A 14588-nucleotide genomic window follows, 5' to 3' on the forward strand; every position below is an offset into this window, starting at 1 on the left:
AATCTTCCTGAATCGGATCCATATTCTTTGACTCACTAGTGGAAGACAGGAAGGTAGGGTGCGTTTGGCACCTTTAGCGTCTTCCCATCGTTCCTCTCTGTCCTTCCTCTCCTCTTTTGCCTTGATGTTTCTTCTCCTTGATAACCTATCGGTATTAATAGGGCAATCCTTTGCTTGCAAAGGGATGAAAAGGGGAGCTGGACGCACTCGCCCTCGCCTACTTACTCTGACTGAGGTCACCTACTACTTACTCTATGCACAACCAATTACGACAGAGCGAGAAAGAGAGGAGGAAGAGGAAGCTTGCAGCGATACTGGACGTCTCCTGAACACGTAGTATGATATAACGTATAGGAATCATACATGCCATTTCTATCATCAGACATGCTCGAAGCTTGCAGTATTTCCAGAAGCAACATCTACATTAGTTAAGAGGCACCACCTCCCTCTCTACTACCACTTGTACCACTAGTTCATGTCCACCTATGGTGAGAATGATGTATTGAACACCAGAACAGACCATTCGACTCACAAGTTGGCGTAGCAGCAGTCCTGGAATCTGTCGGCCGAGGCCACAATGGGCAGCTGGTTCACCACCATCGAGCCCCATGCCGCCGTGAAGCCGTCGGGGGTCTGCAAGCTGTTGCAGCTGCTTCCACCCATGAAGTAGGCGAGCTCACTCAGGGACTCCAGCCTGGAGCTCAACTCCGTCAGCTGCGTCCTCAGCAGGGAGTTCTCAGCTTCCACACCCGCGTAGTGCTGGGTGGTGATGTTGAGGGCGATGAGGATCTGGCTGTTCTCTTTCTGCAGCTGGCTAACCTGCGCCTTCAGATCGTCCATATGCTTCTGCTTCCTCATCCGGGATCGCCGCGCCGACTCCCGGTTCGACAGCATCCTCTTCAGCTTCCTCTGGTTGATCAAAGCCTGCACGTCCTGCTCGGATCCAGAATTGGCTACTTGGCTGGATCCAGAAGAAACTACACTAGCACAAGCCATCATGTTCACAAAAGATATGAACTGCAGTAGTGATCAAGAAGGTGCTATATCATATATGAATACTACAGATCCTGTTCCGGATCGTAAGCATATAGGAGAGATTTTAAGCGGCTAGGGGAGTATGTAGGAATATAGGGGCTCCGGTATCAGAACAAGTTCATGAGAAAACATAGAACCAGTAGAGGAACACCACGGAGAAGGATTGAACCATTTGTGTCCTGCGCCTCAATGTGGAACTTATCATAAACCCGGAGAGGAAGATTTCACTCAGTATTGGCGACATGGATGAGAAACGCAAGGAGGATATGGAGCTGCATGTGAGGAAGAAGGGAAGAAAACCGAAAGAACAGACGGCAGAAACTAAAAGGAGGGATCTTTCGGACAAAGATTGGTGAGAAACAAAGAGGAAAACGAGATTCTGAAGCTGGTCACGGATAAAATATGAGATCTTGGCCGGAAAAGCTCAAGAGAGACGCGAGCAGATGAAGAACTCGAACGACTCCTTCGGAGGGCCAAAGGAGGGAGCTTTCCACTTCTGGAAGCAAAATGAAGCTGTCGAGCAGCAGAGGACAGAACAGAACAGAGCAGCAGAAGTCTCACACGAGACTACCGAAGGGAGAGGGAAAAGGGCAGATATGGGAAGCAAGAAGGTGAGCGGCAACCAGAAGGACAAGGGTAGGAGGGGAAGAGTTCCTCGGACAGGGGGTGATTTATAGGAGAAGAAGAAGAGGAAAGGCGGGCGGGAAACCAACAGAGAAACGTAGGAAACTGCGAGGGGCAGTAGGAGCCAGGTTTGGTATCTCCTGCAGCGAGCCGGGCGGCGAGTCATCATCTTCCACAGGAATCCAACTCCACCATGGCCACAAAATTCTTGGGACCTGTTGAAAAGATTTTTCTGTTTTGAATCATTCCTTAGCTTATTATACATCCACTTGATCAAATGTCTTTTACATTATATATAATTTCGTAAGGTCAGATCGAGATCGTCGGTCCAATGCGGATAATACAAATTTATCTTATTTATTTTTTCTTGTGTGAAAATACATCCGAAATATATATTATAATATCCTGAATCCCGTCTTTACTATTTATCTTTTGCGAGAAAAAAAAAATCATGAATTTTATTATCATACAAAAAATTATTATTTTTAGAATTTATAAATTTAATAATTTATTTTTAACTAAGAGTAAAAAGGTGAAGATGAGATTTTAAATCTAGACAATCTATAAAAATTTTACTAACTAGGCTAGCTAATAAGCACCTTTAGTTTATTATTTTTTTTATATAAAATATAAATTTTCTTGTGTTAAGTCCACACAATAAGTTTGCAATTTTATTGTGTGAAATCAGCATATGAAAATTTATACTATGTAAATTTATAAAAATCTGTGGTGTGTCAATTTAGAAATGAAATTGGTTTATTTTTTCCATTAAAAATATTTAAGTTTATTTGATTAACATCTTTATTATATTTTTATTAAATAAAAAATTATTTAGAATCGAATATTGAGTGTTCGAAGTTTCGACTAACATATTTTAATACTCTAAACATTGGTTTGGTGGCGATGTATCTGACGATTTTATCAAATATTATATATTTAAAATCTCATTTAATATATTTTTATATATTAAATATTATGTGAAATTTTTACGAAGGATTTGAAATCTCATTCGATATATTTTATACCAGACTCTTTTACTAAAGATTAAGGATTTAAAACATCATCTAATATTTTTTACAGATATCAAAGATAAAGATCTTGATGATTTATCGTAAAGTTCTAGAATTGAATCTCACGGCCATCACTTAAACTTTGAGAAAAAAAAAAACATCATCTCAATTACACTTTATTCACATTCTTAGAAATAGATATGCCTAATTATTAGCATAATGATTCCTTTACTACTAGAGCAACAAGAACCGCCCATTGGAAAGATAAAGCTGGTGGTGTTCTTTTTTCTATTAGAGTTACACTTTATTAGATTTGGAGAAACTTCATGCTTTCATCCAAACCAAGCACGAGGAAAAGATTGCCTTCTCGAGAACTGGATTCCTCTTTAACCACTTCCTCACACCCAAACATGCCGTCAAAATAGAGTAAAATGCCTTTGATATGAAATCAAACTTGAAAATTCACAGATATATATAATGTATAGTATTTGCTTGATTTATTTGTTTCATAATCCAATTGTCTATTATTTTAGAAATTAAATTTATATTATATATATACAATTAGTTGAAACTAAAAGCATTAAAGATACTTGTCAATATTTTATGTTTTTAAATTTAAATAAAACTAATGCTAATCATGACTAAAAGTGGTCCATCTGGTTGTTTATGTTTATATCCTAATAATTAAAAGTATATATATGCTATAAAAAATGCTATTTCTAAGCTTTGCAAGGATATTTATACATGTACAAAAGCTTTTTTAAATTTAAAAAAAATGTCTAACTAATGTTATGTTATGTAATGTTTGAATGAAAATAATAAATTAGGAAAAAAAAAAAAAAGGTTTGTGTGTATGAGCTCAACTTTTGGCTCTGAAAGGGGGTATCTAAAATGGCTGGCTGGGAATGAATGAGGTCCCACCATGATGTATCCCAAGCAATATATAGCATGCTGTATTCCAAAGCTGTTCAAGTCTGGTGGCACAATGTCATCTCCTAAGAGCAAGAAGATGACAAGATAGTATTAGATACTTATGGTCCCTGGCATCCATGAATTCTCCCATAGTGTGGAATTGGGTGCTTCTTCAGCAAACCTCATCATCTTGCCTTTTGTGATGAGACTTTTAGTGGTACCAGTAGCAGTAGTAGCCAGTTATGATATATACCTATGCATGTATTAGTTAAGAGAATAAGAATTGCTTGCATTGCTATAAAGAAAAAATTCAGATCAAAAAGAGGTTTTAGATCTATCAATTATTGATAATCCAAAACAAATGTTAGAGAGAGCCATTTTCAAAGGTGAAAATGAAAAATGCAAGGCTGCCATCCTAAGTTGGCTATGGTTGTCCTGTCACATTTGGAAAAGACAATCTGAATTCAACAAAAAATAATAAGATATAATATGCATGTGCCTTGGGAAAAGTTCATCCACCAAAAATTATTATGATAAGGTGTTTATTTGACTGGGATCTGAGGCATGTATGGATGTGAACATGACATTGATTGGATATATCATAATTAAGTAATGAAGCCACTGACTCAAACCAATCAATCATATTTCTTGGATAGAAAAGCATACAACAAATGTAGAAAGAAGGGAATAATTATACATACAAAAATCTATTTCATTCTTTTCTTATCCCAGCATAGATGATTTAACACTGTGAATAGGTGGTAAGATTTGGATGGATACAAAAGAGTGAATATATTGGTGACGATGCATATATAAAAATGGTTTCGAAATATATGGAGCCCATTCATTCCTTGATCGCATTCCATGTATGCTGAATTTGGCTGATGCAAAGGGAAAGGCAATCCGAAAACCATAGAGGATATTAAGCTGTTTGGCTTTAACTATTTGTCTAAAGTGGAATAAACTTTCTATTCCATCTTTATCTTTTTTATTGCTCATTCGAGGTGCTCTTACATTCTCGAGTACTAAAAGCTTTATTCTTTAGAACACTAGCCATTTGATGATTTTGGTCAATATAAGCATCAGATCCTTCACAGTCTTTTCAACCATCTAACGCACTCATGTATAAAGGATTGTGTGATGTGTAGAAATCATTTTTCTAAGATGGAAATTATTTCTGGTTCACTCTGAATCAAGTGCCCATCAAGTTGGCATTTGGAGATTGCCGGAGTATTCGGCATTGCAGGAAGTTGGTGCATGCAATGCGCCGTTGAAATGAAATATGGTCGATGGATTTCGGTGTGAATATGGTCGATGGATAGATAGGTAGGCTGCAGCTTTTAACTGTCGAGTTGCACTGTCAAATGCCTACTCGATGAATGGAGAAGAAGACGAGGAGCAGAGGAAACAAACCAAGAGAGCTCAAAGATTCGAAGGCCGCCGAGGCACTCGAGAGCCTGGAGGACCCAAATGGCAACTTGGGTACGCGGTAGTTGTCAGACTTTGACGCTGAATTCTACAGAGGAAGCTTCCTCAAGACTTCCACCTGCTACTAAGCCTGGGAATATGTCGTCGATCTTGGATTGGAATCTTAGCAGGAAAAAGAAAGGAAGAAAACGGAAAAGAAACCTCCACCATTCAAACATCCGGGAATCCTTAATCTGTCTGGTTGAAGTTTAAGCTAAACCAAGCTCACAGAATTCAGCTCCAAACCATCGCTGTTCAGCCGAGGTTTTGGTTCTGAACGAACAGGGACCAAAACCGGTATCTGGTGCAAGAAGATAAAGTCGGGAGAAAGCTTGGGACACCGAAATGAAATGTCAAGAGGAGGGAAAGGATGCAAAGGTCTTCCAATGGAAGTCGAGCATTTTCGAGAGGAACTGCAGCACATTGTGCAAGTTTGAGGATTGTGCGACATGGACATGGCGATTGTGGTCCTCAGATTTCCTGACACACACCCATGCCGGAACAAGTGGCGTAATAGAGGTGATGAGATGCATATTCCTCCATCACCAATTAGCCACCTGCGTTTTCGAGGACGGGGAAGCAACTGGATGCCAACACCTAGTGCGGTGTGGGAAGAGCGTACCCTAATGCTTCTCTCATGTCCTATCCGAGCTTAGATTAATGGAGGAAGAAAGATGAACAAAAGTATTTGCGGAAAAGGTTTGGTTTGTGAGTGACCGAATATATTCCTTTACATTTATTCGCTTCACATCTGCATTTATTCTGCAAATTTGATGCACGAGTTGATTGATTAATTAGAAAGCCAAAAAATGGAAGGAAAATGAGTCCTCCTGCTTGCACAGTAATAAAAAATGGAGATGGCTGCAGGCAAAGCCTGTGAAGAGTGATGATGATGATAAGGTGGTGAGAGAGAGAGAGAGAGAGAGGGTGGTTGCAGATCTCAAGGATACCTTTTACGTATCATAGATTTGTGTTTGGCTACATCGATCGATGTCGTACTCAACCCCAAGCTGGATGCTGACAAGCTGTGATGGGGCAAAAACACCGCATGAGCTGAGCACTTCACACGCCCGCCACCACCACTACAAACTCTATTGCTTCTTCTTCCTTTTTCATTCTGGAGCTACTAATTATCTCGACCATCTCCGCTGCAGTGAAGAAATCTGGCACTTGTTCTTGACAACTGGCCAAACTCAGAGGAGAAATCCTCTGCATTCATCATGAAGAAATGTTCTGCACATAAAATGAGCACTATATGCATACCAACTTCCTTGAATCATCAGTTTCAAGATTCAAACATCGCCAGCTGATGACATCCTCATATTAAGTGTGGTGTGATGTGATGATGTTCTTTCTTCTTCCTCGGAAAAGAAAATACTCTGCTCGACTGCCATTACCAGATATCCATCCACCGCCACATATCTTTGAGCATTAGCAACCACCACTTCCCCAACTTTCACCCTCCATGATCTGAAGCTGCTTTATGTGGTGGTGGGTTGGGTGCAGAAAGTGGTGCATATGCCTAAAGAAGGGCGCAAGCCACAACTTTTCATCCCCCACGCCACGAGCAGTTCAAGTAATTTCCCCATGAGAAGAGAATTCGGGGAATGCAGGAGAAGACATCTTATAGCAAAGCGCGCGTGCTTATCTCATTGTTGCAGATATACGCCAATCTACTTCCTAAGGAAGTGAATGAATCCACAATCAAGTACAGATAGAAAACTGTCGCATGTGTCAGATGGCACTCATCATGATACTTCGCTGCAAATTGGGTCGAGTGCAGGCCTCATGTCCGAGCAGTACCGCACTGTGTGCAAGCCCCCCTCATCCTGCAATTTGTGTGCAATGCTATTGGGATGGTGTCTTTAACATGATGCATTCCGACCACACACACAAAAGAGAAGGAATTGTTTTCTATGTACAAGAGAGAAAGAAAATAGATGTAGCACTTCAGAGTTAATTCACACGAAAGCAACTGCGAATAATCGGTGTCTACGGAAGGCTGCGAATAATCTGTCGATGATACATTGAGGTTGATCACTGTACTACAGAAAAAAGGAGATGCAAATGATGCCCTTTATTAAGTTTCAAGGTAGTTAATGACAAGCAACACTCGGTTCAACTGTGTGATATCGGAGGAGTCGTGATTTATACAGTCAACTCAAGCTTTGGATCAGTTTAGCAAGCCCAAAACAAAATAAATTGTACATGGTGACAAGAATCTCCACCTGGATCAAATGCACAGCTTTAATTCAGACGACCAGACTTTTTCTTTCCATCTCTTGAGTACCAGCAAAATGGATTCTGCAGTCGAGAAAAAAGAGTGCATCAAGAGGGAGGTGAAAGAGTCCTTAGCAAAAGAAAAAATGTAGCTAATAGCTTCAAAATTCAGGTATCGTCCAATGTCATCTTTGAATAAAAATTGCGTTAGAAACCAGAATCAGATTATACTGTCGTAGGGCTAGTAACGGCATTAGGCATCATTGGGATGAAGGTGAAGTTAGTTGGGTATTTGCAAGACACAATGCATGTCTTCTAGACGATAAGATATGTGAATACGTCTCATCATCGATCATACAGTTCCAAGGGAAATAAACTTCCTGAAAAATCGAAGCTGAGTGGTTGTTCCCACCCTGCTTAAAAGACTGAAAAAGTGAAATAAAAAATCTAAGGCAACTTACAAGCTTGTTCTTCCTTTTCTTTTTCTTATCAATATAAGCAAGAATCTCCTGCTGTTGCACCAGAGCATCTTCCAGAGCCTGCAAAACATAGCAGCTTTTAGAGCCACATAGCCTTTGATCATACAAGAATTGCAAAATGATAAGGAGGATATATTGAGATGCTTAAGTCATTCGTCTAAAAAGAAACCGGTAAACAGCTGAAGCTAACAAAAGCTCAAGTAGTATGCTTACCTTTGCCCTCACAGAAACAAAGGGGTTATTTTTCATTGGCACTGAACAACACCTGCTTCAATGTTCTAGGATCCTATATAACTGACTTCACATCCTAGGATTATTTGTCTAGGCAAACATCATATGGATCCAACCAAAATGAAATCCAACTGAAAGTTGTAATTCCTTTTGAGCTGAGTTTCAAAACCCAGCCTTGTTAGAATATATTTACCAAACAGAAAAAATGTAATAAAATCAGAGTTTGTAGATTTCTGGAAGTGAATGCCGTTAAGCATAATCTACCGAAACTAATTTTATGAAGCTGTACAAGACTATAATACAAACAATCTGAGTAAAATACCTCTTTATCAGTAGCAAAGAGCACAAACTCAGTTTGAACCACTATCGGTGTTCTTTGGCATTGAAACTACAGCTACAACCACCGCGTATCAGCACATCAGAATATGTTTAACACTTTTATTTAATACTTGTACCTAAGCAATACCAACGATTTACACAATCCCTAAACAATATTGCTTAATATTGGTTTCGATGACCTGCCAAATCAGTATGATACCAGTAAACTAGACGGCATGGTAACCTGACCATTTTGGTATCATTAAGTAAACAAATAAAATAAAATTGAATGGATTATAAAATATTCAGTCATATGTTTCAACAATGATATTTGGTTGAACCACTAAATAGTGTCCTTACAAATGGAACGACCAAAATTTGAAATCTTGAACAAAAATGTAATTGAGGCTGTTACCTTCTTTGTTGCTGCAAGCTCTGCCTCCAAAGCATCCACACGCATCACAGCAGCATTCAACATCTCTTCCTTCTCAGGTGCCATCTCTGCAGGCTTCGTGCTGAGAACGCTCACTTTCTCTTCAAGCTCACCCAGGCGCTTCAATACAGAGGAGAATTCAGCAGCTGAGACAGTTGGTGCAGGCAGCTGGCTTTGATGCATTTGGCCTTTAAGCATTGGGATTGCATCGTTGATATCTGCATTGGCAATCTTCCTTGGTGTGGCACGACCTACACGCATCATGGTGACAATTCCCATGACAAAGGCCATGACTCCAGACACTATCTGGTTGCTGAATCCATCTGGACCGTTGTAAGTTCCAGATAGAGCATAAGAACCTGCAATAATGGTGGATTACGATTGAAATATTGATAATATTGCATAATAGCAATGAACTTTTAATCAATTGAAACCTAAACTTTTCAAAGATATATCGGCTAAGGAGGATATGGACCATTAGGGATGGCAAGCTTTTCATCTGGCACTTTGTTGGAGCTGGCATCCACAGCCTTGTCCACGATTGGAACATAATCATCATTGGAATAGGGGGTGGGGAATTTCTCAGGAGCAGTCTGCACATATAAATTCTTGTTAAAAAAATAAGTGTTAGCACAGTAGCAAGTGACTCAAACCACTTAAAAATTATGAGGATGAAAGAACCTGCAAAATTAACCCATTTGTGACTTCTGATTTCTTATATTCCTGAATTTAGGAAATCTTTAATACTTCAGTGGAAAGAAGTAAACCTTTCAGGGTTTCACTTCCTATTGAAATATAAGGTAAGTCTCAATAAGTGAAAAATTGACGAATCCAATAATTTTAAGGAGTTGGTAGAAGGTAGATTCACTTTTTCATTATGAAGTTCCACTTTTCCTTAAAGATGTCATTTTACATAGCTTTCCTCTCTAAATCAATGCAATAAACAACCCAGAAGAATGACTTGCTCCATGATATAAAGTGCATACATGCTTGTTAATCAGAACAATCATATAGAAGTTACCATCAACATCATCTGCTAAATCCAAGAGGGATATTACTTCTACATGCTTGTTAATCAGAACAATCATATAGAAGTTACCATCAACATCATCTGCTAAATCCAAGAGGGATATTACTTCTGCTCTAGGTTAAGTCACTAAATAAAGATGGATAAACATATTATTTTCTAATGACATAATTGATAAATGAATCATAAAGTAAATGGAAATATGGTCAAACCGGATTAAAGATTAAACAAGAGCATTACTTTTTAGTTGCATACACTACTTTCAACGTTGCAATACTTATGGTTGGCTAGAAATTACCTGCAAGTCTGAACTGTCTTCTTCTTCTCGAACAGGTGACATATGTGGGTGCTCTATAACACTTCTCAGGATATTGGGAGAAACAGAATACATGTCATCAACAGCAAGGATGGTTTCCTTGCAGAAAGAGTCTTGCTTCTTCATGTTGGGGATACATGAATTAGTATCATGAAGTTCTAGTGAACACAAAGAACTCATAAGCAAAGCATAGGAAGAAAATATGATTAGTTTACCACCTTTGGATACACTACTTCATCCTCGGAAATCGTCTTTTCCTCAGTACCAGTAGCCAGATGTTGCGATCCACAGCTTCCCACACCACTTTGAACCATCTACTAGGTTAATGTATCAAGTATGCACATTGATGTTTAAATGATGCCAAAGTTCTAATTTTAAATTTCGAGTAGAAATCATGTCAAGGATTACAAGAATTTTGAGCATAAATTAAGAGCAAAAGTGAAGAGGAAACAACCACCTTTAAGATTTCAGGATCCTTCCATGGGCCTTTATCTGAGTGAAGACAGCCTCCTTCACAGTTGCAAGTGCCACCAAGGAACTCAGGCAATTCACTTGTAAAATCCCATAAATTAATTAGGAAATCTTTTAATTCATTTCACTATTTTTATGCTGAAAGTTTATTTCATTACTCAAAAGCTGATTTGGTCATTGTTCATTGAATTTATAATTGTGCAAGATGAAAAATAAAATATTGGGCTACCAAAGATACCTTGCATCAATCACTTCAAGCAATTTGCTTTGGTACTTATTTCCTAGAACCTGAAAATAAGACCTCATCAGATACCCAAGTACTTGTACTGTTTGCATTCCGTATAGGGACAGAAAACTTACATGGATTTTTGCAGTGGTCTTCGGATCAAGGAAGGACTTTACAGTGTTCCAAAGGAGCCTAAAGCCTGAGCCTGCATTAATGATGAACATGCGACACAAGGTCTGGGATAGGAAAAACAGTTACAATAATTATCATTGTAAATGCCATTGATGATTGGAAGTACGAACTTCAAGTGGCTCAAGTGAGGAAGATACCTCAGGATAATTGTCACCATCAATTTTCTGAATACGGCTGATTAATTCTCTTGCAGCCTTGGTGAATTGTTTACACCCCTAATTTTATTAGATTAGAGGAAAGAAAAAGGAACAACCAAGTAAAAGTTAGAATTCTTCCTAATAAATAGGAAGTATACTTGATCTATTATGCAGAGGCTGCAAGCATGTTTTTCTTTTTACTTTTTGAAAAAAGGAGAATTTTGGTGGCTTTGAAAAGGTAAATGAGGCCATACGTACCACTCCTTGAACATCAATAATAGTTGTGCTCTGGTCAATATGCCGTTTTGCTGCAATTGAGCAAGCTGGAAACTTGACAACGAAGCTCCTCTCAAACTCCTTCACATGGTATTTAACATAACGATCCATGGTTGTGACTTGCATCAGCTTGTTGGCATCAACTTGACCCAACCTTTCAATATAGACTGGCCTGCCTTCCTTATCTACTCCATGATGACCTTGTGGGTAGTATTCCATTACATCATTAAGTTCCTTGAAATCAAAATCCTAATAAACAATAGAAAGAGGGAAAAGAGAGTCATGGGGCTGCACTATTAACGGTAAACAAGTAACAGATTTCTTTAGAAATATAGTCTGATAACCAATGAACAGTGATTGACAAAGTAGAAATCTGATGAGTGCACTTGATAGTTCAACGTTGCTTTACAGGTTCCTGGAGTTCTGTCTATTAGAAAAGGTTCCATTTTGAGAACTGTTCGGAGCAAAATTATGACTTCTAGTTTCCTTTTTCTCATGATGCTGGAGTTCAGAATAGTTCCCAGCTTCCATACTTCACATGAATGACACACTTATCTTTCATGTCTTCCATACTTAAATTTTTATTTTTGGACATGGTATTGGCAGAAAGCACTGAAGGAAAGTAGTAGTCGTATCAGCTAAGTTCACTTTCTCTAAAATACGAATATCAAACTCTTGTCGAACATTTTGTCTAGTAGCAGAAGAAAAATCTTACGTCCAAGATTGTGTCAGCTCCAAATTCCTTCCTCCATTGGAGCATATCTGCCCACATTTGCTTTGTTTTCTCGATGTCAAATTTCCTGGCCTTAAGAAATCTGCATCAGAGACTACATGCAAATCAGAATTGGTTCATTCTTATACCAGCATGCATGAAATAGAAAAAGCCTTAATGGACTAGCCTCCAAAGTAATTGCTTTCAATTGCCAGTTCCAGTTACTCATGAAGGAAAGAATTTGAAACATAGTTAAGCTAGATGTCAAAATATGCAATTCATACTAATATGTGTAAGTGAATAACCTGAGCATCGTATGATAATCATCATGCCTAGAAGGAAGCAGCTCTTCCAGAATAAGGATCTGGCGGAAGGCATCAACAGCCTGCATTTCTTCGGCATCACGCACATCCTCAATGGCGACAGACATGACCTTGCTGCTTCTCCTACCCCTTTTGATCAAAGAATGCCTGAACTTTGTGGAGGCATTGATTGCCTTCTTCTTTAGAGACTCAATCCTGGTTCTCCTCTCATCCTCAGAAATCTCAGCATCAGATTTTCTGTCGCGCTTTTCGTCATGGAAACCATCAAGACCTGAAAACAGATACCAACATATGATAAATCTATCAGCGAAGAATTTTCCCAGATGCACAAAAAGATCTATCAGCCAAAAGGAAATCTACTGTAATGGTTTCATGTTACTGGATTTTGACTGTCTATTCAAACATTTCTCTTCTGCCATCCACAATTAACTACCATTAACAAATACCAGGATGATTCCTGATGCAAAAAAATAGACTGACCCTTTACCATGATTTCATAATTTTGTGTCCCACTATCCTAGAGACCTTTCTTAAAGCAAAGAAAAAGGGAAGACAAAACTAACATTTTTTCGGTTATAGATCTATCTAGATATGCTTAATTCACTGATTCCAAACTGCATTTTATCTTTGATGCAGGCTAATCATATACCTTGCACATTGTGTAGCAAATTCCGAATATTCAGAACAGAGAATGAACTACTATTATCTAAGAAAAACAAAATGCTTTGTTTCACAAGAAAAAAATGTTGAGCTGATAGTTGATAAGTGGAAAGAAAATCTATTAAAGTCTAATTTTCTTATTGAATCTCAACAATGATGGAGGTAATCGGTTAGATTGTCAATTTCTAATTCTTTGCCGATGATCATAAACAATTTTTGACTAAAACTACAAATTGAAGACAAGAGAAAGATCATATCTTGTGCATACCAGATTTGGGAAACTGGTCGAGTGGTCCTGACATTATTTCGGTCATGGTTGATGCTTGCAAACTGGACCTGGCTAAAGACAACAAGGGGGTGGAGAATCAAGAACTCATATCAAGGATACCAGGACGCACTCCTCTCCGATCACCTGGGATACACATATCATCAACAACAAACGGTAAAGGTCACTCCGAGGGAAGGATGCCACATTACATTTGGAGATGCACATAGTTAGATGAAAAAAGCGATCTAAAGCCAAAAGTTGAATTTTGCTTCTGAGTGCAACATCAACATTAGGAATCGATAGATCTTTTTGCGCATTTTTCCCCTTCATTTTGCGTAAAACAATATCTCATATTAGAAATCATTTGAAATACAAGGTATAAACTCGAAGCATTAGTAAATGGAACCCCGACCAAGAATAATACCAAGCACCAGAAAAAGATAGCATAACACATGATCATTGCAAGTTCTTCAACTGTAACAAGTGGATTTTCTTCGGCATAGAAAAGGGGCAACAATCAGAGAAACGCAATGAGGATACTCGGAAGACCTTCGGCTGTTCCAAAAAAGAAACAAGAGGACGAGGAAGAGAACCTAAAACTATTCGGGAAGCGGACGAACTTGTGATCGATGAATAGAATGCAGCAGAAGCCTAGGGAGGCGAGGAAGAAGTTTTACCTAGATAACCGACTCGGCGTTCAGAGTGGGGGGAGGTGGGAAGAGGAAGGGGTTGAGCAGTTTTAAAATGACCCTGCGCTGCGCTGAGAGGGGATGGCGAGAGTTTCACGTCGGCAAGAACGCGATTGCAAGCTGTTTGAGGGAGACAGGCATTGCCGCTCTCATTTTTGTAAGGCGTTGACGAGGTCTGTGGCTCTCTCTCCCTCTCTCTCTGTCGCTCGCTCGCTCCGTGTTGCGAAGGGGGAAGAACGCGAGAGAGAGAGAGAGAGCATGTCGGCCTAAATGCAAGCCACTCCGTTCTTTCTGTTGCTATTATAAATGCTTCGATGATATCTTCGTTGATTTCTTTCAATAGTCAACGAACCCAATTCCACCGGTTTGGACGAAGATAGAATTAATCAACTATTGCAACTAAATCATGTCTCTTTGGATCTATCTCAAATTAGATTTCTTTTTTAGCTCAAAGAACTCGTTGATCGGCTTCCGAACTCATCCCAAAACAGATAATTTGGTATCATTTGATTGCGTCGAGACTGAATGCTCGACGTCAGAGAAGTCGTTGTAACAATGAACC

The 14588-nt window shown here is 39.0% G+C and overlaps 2 protein-coding genes across 3 annotated transcripts; both read right to left on the reverse strand.

The window, feature by feature from the left end:
- Nucleotides 1-321: 321 nt before the first annotated feature.
- Nucleotides 322-1839, reverse strand: LOC103975563 (bZIP transcription factor 44). Its single transcript, XM_009390564.3, has one exon. It carries the CDS (start codon nt 997-999, stop codon nt 529-531), a length of 471 nt encoding a protein of 156 aa, XP_009388839.2. The 5' UTR covers nt 1000-1839; the 3' UTR covers nt 322-528.
- A 5271-nt stretch (nt 1840-7110) lies between these two features.
- Nucleotides 7111-14505, reverse strand: LOC135605876 (phosphatidylinositol/phosphatidylcholine transfer protein SFH3-like). 2 transcript variants are annotated; one of them, XM_065096448.1, is made up of 15 exons: nt 14015-14505; nt 13338-13481; nt 12392-12680; nt 12090-12189; nt 11357-11623; nt 11099-11176; nt 10904-11005; nt 10782-10831; nt 10530-10623; nt 10291-10386; nt 10055-10192; nt 9205-9337; nt 8712-9088; nt 7730-7807; nt 7111-7352 (listed from the first exon to the last, which is right to left on the reverse strand). In XM_065096448.1, the coding sequence occupies exons 2-15, from the start codon at nt 13381-13383 to the stop codon at nt 7296-7298; spliced, it is 1905 nt and encodes a 634-aa protein (XP_064952520.1). In that variant the 5' UTR covers nt 13384-13481; nt 14015-14505; the 3' UTR covers nt 7111-7295. The 2 variants fall into 2 exon arrangements, with proteins under 2 accessions (XP_064952520.1, XP_064952521.1); XM_065096449.1 differs by having other exon boundaries at nt 9205-9322; nt 14015-14314.
- Nucleotides 14506-14588: the final 83 nt, after the last annotated feature.

The sequence above is a fragment of the Musa acuminata genome, chromosome BXJ2-2 (assembly GCF_036884655.1).
Source record: "Musa acuminata AAA Group cultivar baxijiao chromosome BXJ2-2, Cavendish_Baxijiao_AAA, whole genome shotgun sequence".
Taxonomy (NCBI): domain Eukaryota; kingdom Viridiplantae; phylum Streptophyta; class Magnoliopsida; order Zingiberales; family Musaceae; genus Musa; species Musa acuminata.